General features: G+C 41.8%; 1 protein-coding gene across 1 annotated transcript; it reads right to left on the bottom strand.

The window, feature by feature from the left end:
• Positions 1 to 607: 607 nt before the first annotated feature.
• Positions 608 to 17,753, bottom strand: LOC5568976 (zinc finger protein 626). The gene is made up of 5 exons (XM_001652576.2): positions 17,619 to 17,753; positions 2,106 to 2,225; positions 1,256 to 2,046; positions 1,067 to 1,192; positions 608 to 864 (listed from the first exon to the last, which is right to left on the bottom strand). Exons 2-5 carry the CDS (start codon positions 2,223 to 2,225, stop codon positions 660 to 662), a joined length of 1,242 nt encoding a protein of 413 aa, XP_001652626.2. The 5' UTR covers positions 17,619 to 17,753; the 3' UTR covers positions 608 to 659.
• Positions 17,754 to 17,821: the final 68 nt, after the last annotated feature.

Below are 17,821 nucleotides of genomic sequence, written 5' to 3'. Positions count from 1 at the left end.
CAGGATTATAATGTAACAAAGAAGAAATTTAATCATTGAAATTTTTAAAGCATTCCAATGAAAGTTACCTGTTCAAATGCTGAATCTACAACCTATGGTTCGTAGATATAGAGCTCGAAAATATTCGTTCCAAACAATTTTCCCGGTGACCATCTCAAATTCCAGGTTTTTCCCGTCTTTTTCCCGGTGAATTCAAATTCCCGTCTTTTTCCCGGTTCGGTGGCCACCCTGGAATCGCTACTTAAAAGTAATTTCTTGGGCTATCTTGATGCATGGGAAATTCCTGCAAGGAATCAATCAAGAATGCGTTTTTTTTTTCTGATTGCAGTACGCAGTTGAAAAGAAATGTCAGTTCAAACGGGAGTCGCTGTAGAAAACATCTGCCAGGAATCGGCAAGAAATTTCTATAACGATTCCTTTTAAACAGCAAATCAGGTTTTAGACCAACAATAACACTGAAAATATATTTTGCTAGACTGAATTGGGTTTAAGCTAACATTGTGTTTCTAATTTTTGGATATTTAATGCATAATCCTAGCCAAACCTGCGGTTTGAATGACAGTATTTTATATTGAGGATGTCATCAGTCATCAGAAAAATATACCAATAATTGCACCTGCAAAATAGTTTGTATTCATTCATCCTATATATGAGAGAACTCATTCCAAAACACCCGTTTCATCAACATTCAAACTTTGTTCTGAATTGTCCGCCTTAATTTGAGCAGCCCGTCGCAGTTCAGCATTTCTGTGGGATTTTTTGTGGATCACAACGTTGTAGCTTTTGGCAAACCTCTTGTCGCACAGATCACACTTGTATGGTTTCTCTCCGGTGTGCGTCCGATGATGAAGCGTTAGATCATTACTGAAAGTTGTATTTTAGATTGAATATCGATAAAACTAAGAGAATTGTTTTTTGGTAATGTATCGATTGCTATTGGTGAAGAACCTTTGGTTTTGTTGTACTGTAATTTTCTTTAAGATCGAAAAAGACAAAATTTCGGTGTGAAATTGTTTATAGCTGTCGTAAAATACTGGTTTGAAATAAAATCAAAATAAGAACTCACCATCGTTTGAAAGTCATCTGGCAGTATTGACACGAGTACGGCCTCAAATTTGTGTGATGCATTTTAAAATGATAATTACGGGTACCGGACCGGGCAAATTTTTCGCCGCAAACTTTACACTCATATCTGAAACATGAAAAATATTGTAATACTTTTGTTAAATTTTCAATCCCAAAGTACAGAACGTACTTTTTCAAATCTGTGTGAATAGCGATGTAATGACTTTGCAGCGGTCCCCTTCGGTTGAAGGTCTTTCCACATTCGGTGCAAGTATAGTCTGCTGTGTTCTCGTGGACTATTTTCACGTGCTCTTTCAAATTTTTCTTGTATGGATATTTTTTTGGACAGAGGTCGCAGGCGAACATGGGTCGATCATCGCTGTGAATTGTTTGATGTTGGGCTAGATGTTCACGGTTGTAGAACCCTCCACAGATTTGGCATTGGACTTTCACATAACGACGATTGGCCGGCGGTTTATAAGGCTTTTTGACCTTGATGGCCGTCTTCCTTCTTTTTCGGTCTTTCGATGATGATTTATTGCCAGTCTCTTGATCTTGATGATCACGTTTCTTACGAACTTTTTTGACTTTGGGTTTTTTAGCCGGTAATTGTTGGTCGTCGTTCTCGGGTATTGTTTCTGTTATACACATTTCGCTCTGCTTCTCAACCTCCATATCGTCGAATAACGAGTGTTGATCATCACCATCTTGGGAACCATTATCTTCCAGGCTGATTTCTGGTTCCATTTTGTCAAGGATGTCATTATGTTGTGACGCTTCTTCAACCTTACAAGGAACAAATGCAGCTGTCCAACTGTCACACTCATTTCTCATATCGTCCAACGATAGCGCTTGTTTAGCGCACATTTTACGGAACGATGCATCATTTTGTAGGCACATCATTCGGAATTGTATGCAAACGTCTAGCGTATTTTGACACTGGTCGCACATGAATACGCGACGCAAAGAGTCTACTATCACCTGAATAAAAGAAATAATATTCAATATGGAATCCGGGATCTGAAGTTAAATGTACTCACATCGACGGTGGTTAACTGAAGGATTGAATCAATCAAATCTACAGCCTGATTGAGAATAACAACTGTATCTGGGTCAACCGGAATCAGACATAAACGACATAGCTGTGGTCCCGGGTCCATCTGAGATATAACGGAAACAGAAATTTAATCAGGGAAGTATGATAATAAATCTTCGAGCTGTTTACTAGAATACCTATAAGTAGATGAAAAAACCGAATTTAGTACTATACCATTTAATTCCACTAGAGTTTGTATCCTTTGACAGATACGCGTATTTCGACCTCAACTGTAAGGCCGTCTTCAGTGTCGAGTCTAGTACACGACACTGAAGACGGCCTTACAGTTGAGGTCGAAATACGCGTATCTGTCAAAGGATACAAACTCCGTGGAAGTAATTGATTCATAATTGGTTCATTTCTTGAAAACTTATGCAAACAGCCGTAAATCGGAAAAATAAACCAACTTAGCTTATCGATTCTACGTGTTTTGCAGAAATTACACTATGAACAAACTCGATTTTCACTTTAATAGGAATATTAGAATTGAGCGCTGTGCGATGAAAATAATTCAAGTTTTACGTATGTTAGTCCACTGTGGTTCGTCTGTGAGTATTTTTACTGCATTAAGCCTGATTTGCTGCTGAACAGGAATCGCTAAAGAAATTTCTCGCCGATTCCTTGCAGAAATTTTCTACAGCGAGTCCCGTTTGAACTGACATCTCTTTTCAACTGCGTACTGCGATCAGAAAAAAGCGCTTCCTTGATCGATTGCTTGCAGGAATTTTCCATGCATCAAGATAGGCCAAGAAATTACTTGTCAGCAGCGAATCAGGCTTTCAGTAAGAATTCTGCGGTAAATTAAATAAACAAATCGTAATACAAGCTGGTAAACTTACATGAAAATTGACTGGAATTGAATCGTTGAATAACGCATTTTCAAAAGCCAATATCTCAAAAACTAGACGTGCTACGATATTGCTTAAAAAGCATTATATGAAGTAAATAGCGATATGTTCTTGCTTGAGACAAAAAAACCTGTTCCAAAGTGTAATATACACTACTTAAGCTTAGTATGCTGTTGTACTCAAGAAAAGTAAAATTCCTTCAAATGAAATGTTCAAGAAATTATTTACACTGTTGTCACCAGTGTTAAGGCGCAGTGGACGGGAGCTCGAAATCCCCGGCAAGTATAACGATTATTATCTTCCAAACAGCTGCCATGGGTTCATTCACAAATTTCAGAACGCTGAAAATTACCATTTTTGACACCCACCCATCCCCTCGTAACGCATTTTGTGTGAATATTTTTCGAATTTTGTATGAGCTGTAACATTTTAGAACACCCACCCAACCCCTACAGCGTTATGAAATTTGCCGCCACTAAGGAACAATACGTAGGATTTAGTTGATAACTGGTGCGAAAACAATTGGATGCAAGTGGTTATTCAAGACCAAAGTCGATGAAAAAGAGTACGTCGTACGATCCAAAACAAGGATTGTCGTACAAGGGCGGTGAAACGGTTTCACAAATACATTTACGGTCATAAATCCAAGCTGATTTCGGATTATGAAGCGTTAAAAAAATTTACCATCCGACGACGCGGTTACAGAGATAGGCGGTTATTTTATCAATGTATGAATACGAATTCGAATACAGGCCAAATCGGTGTTTGGCGAACGCGGACGCGTTATCGAGATTACCGGTTCCGGGAAGTACAGAAATTTAAGTACTATCGATCAACAGACTGGAAAGTTGTCCAGATCTGCCGTTGAAAACACGAGATGTTGCAGTTTTTACTGCTAAAGATCAAGTTCTTTCTCAAGTTTATGGATTCGTGATGCGTGGTTGGCCGCGAAATGTACCGGAGAATTTGAAATATTATTATAACCTTCGAAATTCGTTGAACACCCAGGACGGATGTTTGTTTTACGGTGATCGTATAGTAATACCGAAATTGCTACATTCAATCGTTTTGAAGATGTTACATGCAAATCATGACGATATCGTGCGTGTCCAAGTAACCACTAGCCCGCTAATTCGCCTTTTTGGGCTTATAGAGCTATTAAACGCTCAATATAGGGCATGTCAGCCCTGTAACAGCGCTATATTAGCACGCAGGGCGAATTAAAGTGCTATATGGTTACTTGGGTGGTAAAATGCTAGATAGAAGTTTGTTCTGGTTGAAAAATATGCAAGGTGACATCGAAAATTATTTCAAGCATTACGAGATTTGTGATCAGAGGCGAAATGTACCAACTGAACAGGTTACATGGAAGTGGCCGAAAACGAGTTGTCCGATGGATAGGATCCACATTGATTTCTTTGCATTCGAAAGTAAACATTTTTGATAATAGAGGATTCGTTTTCTAAGTTCATCGAAGCAAAGTTGATGAGTAGTACTTATGTTGATCAGGTTAGGGTTTATTCACAAATTTCATAACGCCTAAATTGGCCATTTTTGACACCCACCCACCCTCTTGTAACGCTTTTTGTATGAACTTTCTACGAATTTTGTATGAGCTGTGACATTTTGAGAACACCTACCCACCCCCTTCAGCATTATGAAATTTGTGAAAAACTAGAGGAAGTTTTTTGGACTGCTAAAGGAGATAGTTTCCGATAACGGCCCTCCGTTTAATTCATTTGATCGACTGAATCGCCAGTGTACCATCTTCAGTCCAATGGTACAGCTTGAACAATCGAACCGAAACACCAGACAGGTAAGATTTGATGAGTCCAAAAATGAGACAATTGTGTACGATGCAGGTAACAGAAAGGTCGCAACTGATGCAGAAATATCCGAGAAACAATTTAAAAAAGGGGAAAGAGTAAGAAACCATTTGAAGGAAATAGTTAGACGAATCCCAGTAGTTCCCGGATAAAAACGTACCATTCAGTGAATGGAATAAACCATTAATGTACAATATAACGTATTGGATACAATACAGCGTATTGTAATTGAATGTCGAAGCAACATCATTCTTGTTTGAATATACAATTTAAAAACAATATAATATATTGTAACAGAACACTGTATTGTTTATTATTGGTTATTATTGGTATTATACCTTACAATTTTGGCCAAATTCCTATTTTTGTGTAAAACAACTGTTGCTTTTTTCTGTGTAGCTTGTCTGAAAGAAGTAAACAAAACAAGTTCAGAAAGCAAGAAATGTTGGGTGAAAAATATTCAAAAAGTAAAAATAAGTAGTTTTGTAGAAGTCACTTGACATTAGCTGTTACGAAGAATGCAACCATGATAAACATCTTTACTTCTATAGGAGTTAAATTATTTTAGTACTGTTGGCGCGAATATCCGGTAAGTTGGGGGACAATCCATTCAATATACATATTCTATGCTTTTCACCACTAATTGAAATACAGTTCGTTGAATTGTTTTTGTATTGTACAACAATACACGAATTGCTAATCAAGACAATACATGAATAATATATTGTATTTTCAAAATTTATGTATGATTGATTGATTGATTGATTTGACTTTATTAACGAGATTTTTAGCCCTGGGCTAGTTCATCTCGGGACCAACGGCTTTACTTCCCTTCCGAAGGAAGTCGTCACTATAACTATTTACGTCATAAGTGACTATGTCGGGGATGGGATTCGATCCCAGGTCCTCGGCGTGAGAGGCGAGTGTTCTAACCACTACACCAGGTCCGTCCCCATTTATGTATGAGAAAATATCTATATTTGTATTGTTACGATACTTAACCACCCATACATTATATTGGCAAAATCTCATATACAATACAGTGAACTGTTCAAAACAATAAATAGTACTGTAATTGTATTGTCATTTTACAATATACTGTATTGTATTTCCAATATATTGAATGGTACTGTTTCAATACGTTATATTGTTTTTGTATTGTATTTTTATCCGGGTTGTTATCGATAAGATAGGGAAATTTTTGTATAAAATTTAATTTATTGAAAATGGGAACATCAGAATTGTACATGTAAGTCAGTTGCGGCACAATAATTGTTTAGTCGAATCGAATTTAACTAAATTGACAGAAAAGTTTGTAGATCAGTCTAGATGTAAGCGTAGAAGAAGTGATTGAGGAAACGAAATTCATGCACCAACATTAAAATATTTGAAAAGAAGAAGTGAATCAATGAGTGATGAACTAATGCTTAGAAGATCAGCTAGGGAAAGTAAACCTCCAGTAAGATTTGGATTTGATGAGTTGTAACTAGATAAGTTCTGTCGCACCGCCACCAAACCGGATCGCGCCAGTGAGACTCGCGACGCGCCTCAAATCGCCGCATTTTGAAATCAGTTTTTTAGTGTGGCGCTGCATTCGTGCGATTTTTACAAACACCGCGCACTATTCAAATATTAGATGCGACGCTCGGGGCCCGACAAAATAATAATTTCAAATAAGTGTGGGTCTTGATTTCTACCGGATGCATAATATTTTTATTCGGGTTGCTATCTGTACCTAATTCAATAATAGATTTTCATGCAGAAATTTTGAAATTTGAATGAAAAATTGGTTTTAAATTTTCGATTATTGCTGATGTGTAAATGAAGGATTCTTGAGCCGTAAGACATGGGTCGATAAATTGCACGATACTTTATTTTATCCTCTTATACTAACACATTTCGTTAATAAAACTCAACATTGATATAAATTGTAGGGGCCTTCCTTAGCCGAGTGGTTAGAGTCCGCGGCTACAAAGCAAAGCCATGCTGAAGGTGTCTTGGTTCGATTCCCGGTCGGTCCAGGATCTCTTCGTAATGGAAATTTCCTTGACTTCCCTGGGCATAGAGTATAATCGTACCTGACACACGATATACGAATGCGAAAATGGCAACTTTGGCAAAGAAAGTTCTCAGTTAAGAACTGTGGAAGTGCTCATAAGAACACAAAGCTGAGTAGCCGGCTCTGTCCCAGTGGGGAGGGTAATGCCAAGAAAAAGTTGGAGGGGTTGTGTGCAAGACACGACCGCAGTGTTGACGTTGGATAACCTTAGGCTGGTTAAAAAAGGGTATACCGTACACCCCCGTTAATTTGAACGGTACATCATGCAAACCATCGGGGTTCATTTTTAATTTGAACATCTAGTCACCCTATAAACGTGTTTCTGGTCACCTTTTTCACTGTTTTGTTTTGATTCTGCGTTCCGTTTCACAGCGTTCCATTTCACTTTACTCCGTTCCAGAAGCTAAATGACGTTTGAACCATTTTTAATCTGAACGATGTGCAAATTAGCGGGGTACAAATTAAAAAGTGTTCAGATTAAATGTGGTCAAACCAACGGGGGTACCCGGTAGATTCGAAAATGGTCTTAATGAAGGGCCGATTATTTTAGGCGGTTTTATACATAGTTCAGTTTAACACAGCATATTTCGATTATTCCAAATTTAGTTAGAGTGAGATAGTGATATTTTTGGAATATATATGATTCAAAACAATTCAAAATTGGAAGCCTTGAAAAACTATAAGGGTACATCCCTATGAGGTTAAACGAACTGGTGACATAGGACCACGATGATTAATGTAACCGAATTTGTTGTCGTTCTTGTTGCTCGTTTTGACTTCATACTGTTTTCAGTGTTCGAAACATTCGTAAACATTTACGCATATAACGATTTGCAGCCGAGTGTACGTTTAATAATGTTCCAAATTTACGTTATATTTATCCGATGAACGTGAGTTCGTTTTGTATAAACATTACAATTTGGTCAATCATTCGTCATATTTATCTATGAAAATGTAAAATTTCACTTCATAAAGAATATTTAACACCAATGTGTCTATAGAAAGTTATTCGAGGATTGTAATGAAAGCTCCAGTCATCGCTTTGTGGACATTATGGTTTGAGAGAAATATTATTCATTGCTTGGCAATGTAATAAACCAAGTCGGAAAAATTACTTTCACCTCTGGACCGCACATTCGGTGGCCCCGAACAGGGCCAAAGGCTTTGTTAGCTGGGATGCTGTCATAGATAAATAGCACTACATGATGTTATCAGCTAATTGCCATGGTTAAACGTTGAATCCTCGTCGCAAGTGTATAAATTTGAATAAATTCTCTGCTTATACAACGAGCCAGCTGAATGTTTCGTGGTGTGGATTGCACACATCAGCAACAGGTATTGTATCACACGGCTGAAGTCGAAATCTGGGAATGTAGCTCAAATTTGAAACCTTGAGCGATTTCACCACCCAAACGCTCGATTTGTCTAATAATAGTGGTAATGGTACCTAACGGGCTTGATTCTTGACTGCACCACAGATGATGAGTTTATCACGAGCCGAAATCTGGAAGCGCAGAACAATCTAGAAATCTTAAGCGATTTCACAAACCAGCCGCTGATCAACAGCTCAGCAGGCTTCTGGCTGCGAGGTGCTCCTCGCTAAGCAGGTTCGGATGAGCTCTTACTAGCTCGAAAGCGAAAATGGAATGAAACCGAATCCGGCGAAGGAAGCATCTTTTAAACCCTTAGATTAGCAGATGATGCTCCTCCCTTTCGTGCTCTTCTCTTTCTGTTCGACCTATCTAGGAAATGGGTATGTGCCAATAATGTGTTGGGCTTAGAATCGCTAGAAAGTCGCGGAAAATGCTAATGCGTGAGTAAATGGTCGAACATGAATTATTGGAAGGGTTGACATTCCCTAAATTTTCAATAGTTTGCTATTGATAATCATTAGTTTCTATTTAATATGAAGGTAAATTTCTGATCCATGGATGCCAAAATGATGAAAATTGTTCAATGAGAATTTCTTTTCAAAAGCATTCTGAATATGTCGCAATTTTGTTACATGTGTTCTAATAAAATATGGCAAGTCTAAGAAGCTGTTGAAAATGCCACTCTATTTTACAATCGTTGTGAAATGTTGAGCACTCACCCCGACAGCACTGCAGCAGCGTCCGTGAATACAGTGGGGATTCGCTGGTTGGAATACGACTGCCTTCCATCTAGCGAATCCGACCCGTTAGTTGGAACGACTGACAGCTGGTGCAAATGCTCCATACTAACGCATCTGGAGAGCAAATCGTCACGAAACGGACATATACAAACGCAATTGTTCTATATATGGAGACTTCAATGCGACGGTACTCAGACGTCAAAGTCAATTTGACATTTTTTGTTGACATTTGAGTGCTTTTTAGTTGGAATATTTTTCAACCAGCGAACATCCAACCATCGAGTCATTCCATGTAGCGGACCCCCAACGAGCGAATCCCCACTGTACAGTATCAAATTGTTGTGCCATCAATTATTCATGACAAATTAAATATTGTATAGAGCTGTGAGATTGATTGATGAATATTAGATGTAATAAGGTCGGAAATATTATTCTTTTAACTCTTTTCAATACATTTGATGGCCCTGAAAAGGGCGTTGGCTTTCTTAGCTTCAATGCTGTCACAGATGAATAGCACTGCGGGATGTTATCAGTTTTAATTCCCATGGTCAAGCGGGGAATCCTCAATGCAAATGCATGTTATTTGCTTATACGACGAACCAGCTGAATGTTTCGTGACGTGGATGGCGCACAACAGCAACGGGTAGTGGATCCCCGGGCACAAGTCGAAATCTGGAAACGATGCTCAGTCTTGAAATCTTGAGCGACTTCACAAGTCCGACGCTCGATTAGCAGCAGCTCATCGGATCAGCAACTCAAGGGGCTTCTGGTATTTCGTTCCTAACGGGTTTGCTTCTTGACCACCGATGCTGAATTTATCACGAGTCGAAATCTGCAAGCGTGGATAAATTTGCGGCGGCGATGACGATGGCTTGGGCGCTTTTCCGAGCGGCCTCAGTTCGACGCTCGGAGAAGCGTTCAAGCCAGCGTCATCGCCGCCGCAAATCAACCTTGCGTCTTCCTCTTCCGACGACACAAATTGAACTGTGACGCGGGTGCAAACGAAAAGCAAAAATGATTCGCCCGACCGTGTTTACAGTCCAACCGCAAAAAGAAGACTGAGGGAAGAAGCAGGACCGGTGCGCTCTTATAGTGGGAAGCGGAACCCAAAAATGTGCTTGAACGTGATTGGTTAGATAAGAAAGGGGTCAACGTTTTACGATTTTTCAATAGTTTGTTGCCAATAATCAATAGTGTCCTCAATTTGAATCGACGCATAGATAAATTTCCGATCGATTGATGTATAAATATTGAAAATCTATCGATTAATGGCTGAGTTATTCGCGGTCAAAACCTGACCACTTTTCGTTACATCCTCCATTTTTCGTGTTTTGGAATTGTTCCCCCATATGTTGCCGAAGGACGTTATCCAACGACAAAAGATGATATAAATTGTGGATGTCAAAAAAAATATGTACGATTTTCTTCCATATTTCGGTCTTATGGGTCGAATTATAGTGCTCTTACCAGTGTTGCCACAAGTACAGATTTATCTGGAAAGGTACAGATTTTCGAATAGTTTCGGGCACAGATTCTGTACGGTACAGATTACAGATTTTCACCGAAAAGTACAGATTGGTACAGATTTTTGGAATTGGCGATTTTTGTAACACAAAATCCAAAAAATGCTTGTGATTTGAAACTAATTACCACGAAACTATTATTGAAAAATACTATTTCCATAGAACTTAACATATAAAGAGTGAATTCTCGCGTAACTTTTCAAAACGTCCTAAGTAACAAATGTAAACAAATCGAGATTATCATTGCAAATCATTTGCGTTGCACCACTTAGCAGCACACTAGAACACTCGTTCTGATATATTAACAACAAATTAATCTATTCAAAGCTTAACAAAATGACCAATGTTCAAAACTGCATCGCTTTTAATCAATTGTTACATTGGACCTTTGATCAGAGAACCAACCACATGTCCTATGTAACATTTATGAATAAACACGATTCTAATGTTACATTGGACATTCCTGAATAAAGCTTTGGAATGGTGTTTAAAAGGTAAAATGATTTGTAGAAGCGTGTCTGAGACACTACTTAGATGCATAGAATGCCATAATAACTGCTTCTCAATCATTTCAGTCGATATTTTCAGAGTCGCCTTGCCTCGCAAAATTGAAAACGCTCAAGTGACAAAAAGAGAATGAGTTACACAAAACAGTATTTTGGTCTTTTTGCCAAACCATGTTTTTCCGTTTCGCTGGATTGGATCAGCTGCAACATCTCTTTTAATATTATTATCGCATTGCGTGCATATAGGGGAATGATATTGAGCACAAGATTGAGCATCATGATGTCATTGTATCAATCTGATTCAGATGCATGGTCGATCAAGCATATAAATATGCTTCCCGGCAGCAACACGAGCAACGTACATGCGCGACTTGCTCACACATATTTGCAGATCGATCAATCACCGAAAAGAGGAGAAGCTGTATGTATTTGTTAGACGTGAGCTCCTTTCTCGAGTTCCTACAACAAGATGGACGGCGTCGTCATCGTCATAATTCCCCACCGCAATTTCTTGTTTCAACCGACGGCTGGTGCTGATTGCAACACAGCCGTCACCACCACCACGTCATGCAGTGGGAAACTTGTTAGATATAAGTAAGCCATGACTTTGGTTTAAATAAATTTTTCACTTTCTGTTCACACGTTAAACGAACAAGTCGTTTTCTTTCTTATCTGAAGATACAATAGGTTATGGGCCTATCGTTTTCAAGCCGAAGCTCTGAAAATTCAAGATGAATTCCGGAAGTCAAGCAGGATCAAGCGGCAGTTCCGTGCAAGGGATTTCAAGTCTGCCAGGAATCGAGCGGTTATCCGGACGAGAGAACTGGGCTACGTGGAAGTTTGCCGTTCAAACGTACCTCGAGCTGGAAGATCTCTGGGAAGCCGTCAAGCCTGCGCTGAGAGAGGACGGAACGTACGAAGCCGTGGAACCTGCGAAGGACCGGAAAGCAAGAGCCAAGGTAATTCTTCTCCTCGAACCGGTGAATTATGTTCACGTAAAGGAGGCGAAAACGGCACAGGAAGTGTGGGGAAACCTGGAGCGGGCGTTCGAAGATTCCGGCCTAACCAGGCGGATCGGTCTCCTTCACAAGCTGGTGAAAACCGATCTGATGAGCTGTTCGTCCATGTCCGAATACGTAAATCGGATAATTTCCACGGCCCATCAACTCAACGGAATCGGATTCAACATTTCGGAGGAGTGGATTGGTGCCCTGCTGCTTTGCGGTCTGCCGGAGGAATACAGGCCAATGATCATGGCCCTGGAAAATTCTGGAATCAGAATCACCGGCGACGCGATAAAGACGAAGCTGCTTCAAGAGGTGCAAATTCCATCGGCTGATGCGGCGTTGTTGTCGAAGGGTAAACGTAACCATGGTAACCCCAGCCACGGCAACGATAGCAACCACAACCGTGGAAATCAATCGAAGCAATCCACATCATCGAAGGGACCGAAATGTAGGAAGTGTCACAACTACGGGCACATTGCGAAGGACTGCAGAAGCACAAAAAAAGGAGACGCTTTCTGCACCGTCCTGTCTACGTTCGAAGCCGCCAGTGATGCTGACTGGTACTTCGATTCTGGAGCCACGACTCACATGACACGAAGCAAGGCTCTGTTGCAGAACGTGAAGCCGTCCAGTGGCACTGTGGTGGCCGCGAACAAGGCCGCTATGAAGATCGAGGGAACAGGAACCGCTGCTCTCAAGCCCGTCTGCAAGGACCAAGGAAGTGAAATATCCGTGAGCGATGTCCACTACATTCCACAGCTGTCCGTGAATCTCCTCTCCGTCAACAAAATCGTAAGTAAAGGTTACTCGATGATGTTCGACAACGCTGGCTGCAAGGTGATGAATTCGACCGGCGACCTAGTGGCTACTGGATGCCACGAAAATGGACTATTCAAGCTGGAACAGCACGAGCGCAGCGGAGCCGGCAAGGCGTTGGCTTGTCCGACGGATGATTCCATGGACGTTTGGCATCGGCGAATGGGCCACCTCAGCGAGGCGAATCTGAAAAAGCTAGCGAGCGGTATGGTGAGTGGCATGAATTTCAATTCAAGTAGCATTAGTGATTGCAGCGTGTGCGCCAAAGGGAAACAGTCCCGATTACCATTTGGCAAAAAGGGTTCCCGAGCAAAGGAATTGTTGGAGGTCGTTCACTCGGATATTTGCGGTCCGATGGAGGTACCGTCGCTAGGGGGTAGCAGATACTACATCCTGTTTGTGGACGACAAATCACGCCGCATGTTCGTATACTTCCTACGAACGAAATGCGAAGGTGAAGTTTTGAGGGTGTTTCAAGCTTTCCACGTGATGGCTGAGCGGCAGACCGGTTCGAAAATCAAAACCATCCGAACCGACAACGGGCTGGAGTATACCAACAGGAAATTCCAGAGCTATTTGGAAAAGTTTGGTATCCGGCATCAGCGAACAAATGACTACACCCCGCAGCAGAACGGTATGGCTGAGAGGGCAAACCGGACAATCGTCGAGCGTGCTAGGTGCATGCTATTTGAAGCAAACTTGCAAAAATCGTTTTGGGCAGAAGCGGTTTCGACGGCGGTGTACCTCATCAATCGATCACCGACTCGCGGTCATGGGATGACACCCGAAGAATGCTGGAGCGGAAAGAAGCCGGATTTGTCCAACATTCGGATCTATGGAGCAAAGGTGATGGTTCATGTCCCGAAACCGAAGCGGCGTAAGTGGGATGCGAAGGCCCATGAATGTCGTCTGGTTGGATTCGATGAAGACACGAAAGGCTATCGTGTATACGACCCGGCAACGAAGACTATATCAAGAAGTCGAGATGTAACGTTCATCAATGAGAGCGACGCCGGTACACCGGCGGCGACAATCAAAAGCAGCAAACCACTGATTATCAAGCTAGACGTAGAAGAGGCGGTATCGTTTCCCAACCCAGAAGAAGCTACCGGCGGGCATCCGACTCCCGCGGATGGTGCAACTGGTTCAGTTAAAGTCGATGAAAGCGATTGGGACGAAGAAGAATTCGAAGAAGCAGCAAGCAACATCAGTAGTTCTTCCACAGATACCGTGACTGACATCACCGTGCTCCCCCCACGACAAACTTCAAATCCACCTCCGTCACAGGTGTTGAGGCGCAGTGGTCGGGAGCACAAACTTCCAGGCAAGTATAGAGATTTTGCTATTTCGAGCAAAGGCTTGCCCTGTTCTCGTTTTTCCCAGATTCCTGCAATCGATGACAACAACCCATTGAATTCCGATGTGGCGAGCGGTGAAGCAAGCGGTTCATCCCTGGGTCCTGAGCGCTCGAGCCAATTCACTGGTGTGGCCTCTCAGCAGCAGAGTGACGAACAAGCCACGATTTCTGACGACCCGACCACGCATCAACAAGCAATGAGTCGAGATGATTCGGACAAATGGAAGGTTGCCATGCAGGAGGAGTTTGACGCTCATATGGCGAACGAAACGTGGACCTTGACGGAACTTCCTGAGGATAGGAAGGCGATCCGTTGCAAATGGATCTACAAAACGAAGCTGGATGCCAATGGAAACCTTGATCGACACAAGGCGCGACTTGTGATCAAAGGGTTTTCGCAACGAAAGGGGGTAGATTATGACGAAACTTACTCCCCGGTAGTCCGTCACAGTTCGCTGCGATATCTGTTCGCCATGGCGGCGAAACACAATATGGAGGTTCAACAGATGGATGCTGTCACCGCTTTTCTCCAAGGTGAACTGACGGAAGAAATCTTCATGGAGCAGCCTCCGCTGTTCGTCGATCGGCGGAATCCATCCCTGGTGTGTCGCCTCAACAAGGCGCTATACGGGCTGAAGCAGTCCAGTCGAGTCTGGAACCAGAAGCTGGACCACATGCTGAAGCAGTTCGGGCTGAATCAAGCGAAGTACGATCCCTGCGTGTACTACCGCATCGAGGGTAGCAGCATGATATTCGTGGCAGTCTACGTGGATGACGTTATGATATTCTCCAATGACAGCGGATGGATTGAGCAAACGAAGGCGTTCCTGAGTGGTCATTTCCGGATGAAGGATCTTGGTGCGGCAAAGAACTGTCTTGGAATCCGAATCACACGGACGGATAGAACCATAGCGCTTGATCAGGAAGCGTACGTAGAAGCGATGCTGGCAAAGTTCAACATGGCGAACTGTAAACCAGCGAAGGTGCCGATGACCGACAAGCTCACGAAGGACATGTCTCCCAAGACGGATCAAGAAGCGAAGCAGATGACCAACATTCCGTACCAGGAAGCAGTTGGAAGCCTGATGTACCTCGCTCAATGTACTCGGCCAGACATTCTGTATGCCGTGAATCAGTTGAGTCGGTACAATTCCAATCCCGGAATGCAGCACTGGGGTGCTGTGAAAACCCTGTTTCGCTACTTGCGCGGAACAGCATCGATGAAGTTGGTGTACCGCAAGGATGGCGACAACAACATCAATGGTTACAGTGATGCAGACTGGGCGGCCGACGTGGACGACAGAAAATCCACCACCGGCTATGTTTTCACGCTGCAAGGGGCAGCTATCTCGTGGTGCTGCAAGCGCCAACCGACGATTGCCTTATCGACCTGCGAAGCAGAGTATATGGCACTGTCTGCTACTGTTCAAGAAGCATCGTGGTGGCAAGGACTCACTGCACAATTCGGAGCGACGGGTCCAATATCCATCAACTGCGACAACCAGAGCACCATTGCGATTGCTAAGAACGGTGGCTACAACCCTCGGACCAAGCACATCGACATCCGTCACCATTACATACGGGATGCGCTGGAACGAAGAATAATAAATATCAAATACATTGAATCGGACAATCAACTCGCCGATGGCCTCACGAAACCATTACCACGCATGAAGCTTGAAAAGAATCGTGAAGCCATAGGAGTCCTAGCTTAAGGAGGAGTGTTAGATATAAGTAAGCCATGACTTTGGTTTAAATAAATTTTTCACTTTCTGTTCACACGTTAAACGAACAAGTCGTTTTCTTTCTTATCTGAAGATACAATAAAACTCTCACATGATCATGTGGGCGAAACCGTCATAGAAACGGGGGGAAAATTGAGGGAGAATCAGTGAGAGAGCAAAATGTCCTACATACAGCTCAACGTTTCCCCTCCTTCTGTTGTTACATAGGACAAATAGACGGATGGGAAGAAGTGACGTCGTGGGATTGAATGAATCAAAACAAAGCACAGCTGGTGTCTCCGATTAGCACACCGCAACAAAATGTCGATTATCAGCGTATTGAGTGCATGTAGGGAAATGATAATTCAGCATCATGATCTTATTGTATCAATCCGATTCAGATCCATGGTCGATGAAGCATATACATATGCTTCACGGCAGCAACACGAGCAACGTGCATGCGCGACTTGCGCACATATATTTTCAGAGCAATCATTCACCGAAGAGCGGAGAAGCTGTATGTATTTGTTTGGCATTGGTTTCCTACAACACAATCGACGGCGCCGTCATCGTCATCATTTCCCACCGCTATTACTTGTTTGCGCCGACGGCTGGTGCCAAAAGCAACACAGTCGTCACCACCCGTCGTGCAGTGGGTAACTCACACACGAACAAGTGTGGGCGAAACCAGCATTGAAACGGGGGGAATATTGAGAGAGAAACAGTGAGAAAGCAAAAAGTCCCAAATACAGCTCAACGTTTCCCCTTTTTCTGTTGTTACATAGGACACATAGACGGGGGGAGTGACGGCGTGGCATTGAATGAATCAAATTGTTGTTGTTCGTGAGAGACTTTAACCCGAAGGTCATTCGTCTCTTCTTCAAATGAATAAAAACAAAGCACAGCTGGTGCTTGCGATTATCACACCGCAACAAAATGAACAGTTCAACTTGAATGATGAAGCAGTTCAACGCACGTGGATACAAAATGAAATAAAACGTGATTGTTTTGTGCTCAAATCAAAATATCCGATGTTACTATAACTGAAACAAAATGACAGAAATGAATGTCCAATGTAACAATTGTTGAAACAGAACGACCTATGTGATTTATCCTATGTACATATTTTTGGTCAAAACGTCCTATCTGATGTTTTTTATAGATTTCAGTGTAATTTCCAAATAAATTGACAAAATTTCATTTCATACGTTGAACTCTATTACACTGCTTCCCTCTACAAGCAACACAGTGGGGAAAAATTGTTTCATTCTGATACAGTTTCAAAATATATTTTCACAACCTTCAAGCTCGATTTACTCGAAATGTGTGAATTGTTAGATAGGCCGTTTTGAAAAGTTACGCGAGAATTTATTTCAATAAAAACTGTGTTAGATTTCCAAATAAATTAGAATTAAAGTTTTTTTCAACAATTAATGTTGTGTGTGGTACAGATTTTGGGTACAGATTTTCAGAATCTCTGGTACAGATAAAAAAGATTTTTGAGCCTACGGTACAGATATAAATGTGGCAACACTGGCTCTTACCCTACTCGTTTCGAAGCCGCACCACAGTACGGTAAGATAGGAAGACACGAAACGGCTCGAACCAAAACCGAAAATTACGGTGCTAATAAAATCCAATATTCTTCGGTATTTTACAACTTGGACATAATTCTTACCTTACATGAGCTTATGTGATGGCCTTTAGCACTGTTTTAGTCCACAAAATGCTATTTTTACATAAAATTTAATGTAAGAATCGTCTTTGTGTTTACGAACTGCACTAACTCTAAGCACAAAACTTTTATGGTAAAAGATGACATTCGCTTCGTCGAATTTGGCATAAAGAACGTTGGCTATAAATTTAGGTTGCGTTGCAAGC

Source organism: Aedes aegypti, chromosome 3 (assembly GCF_002204515.2).
Source record: "Aedes aegypti strain LVP_AGWG chromosome 3, AaegL5.0 Primary Assembly, whole genome shotgun sequence".
NCBI lineage: Eukaryota > Metazoa > Arthropoda > Insecta > Diptera > Culicidae > Aedes > Aedes aegypti.
The sequence above is the reverse complement of the archived record's forward strand: the minus strand, read 5'-3'. Positions and strand labels throughout refer to the sequence as shown.

Coding starts and splice junctions, on each gene's coding strand:
- LOC5568976 (XM_001652576.2), bottom strand. CDS start 2,225: ATGGACCCGGGACCACAGCTATGTCGTTTATGTCTGATTCCGGTTGAC. Junction 1,193..1,255: donor ATTCACACAGATTTGAAAAA/GTACGTTCTGTA, acceptor TTCATGTTTCAG/ATATGAGTGTAAAGTTTGCG. Junction 865..1,066: donor CAGATGACTTTCAAACGATG/GTGAGTTCTTAT, acceptor TACAACTTTCAG/TAATGATCTAACGCTTCATC.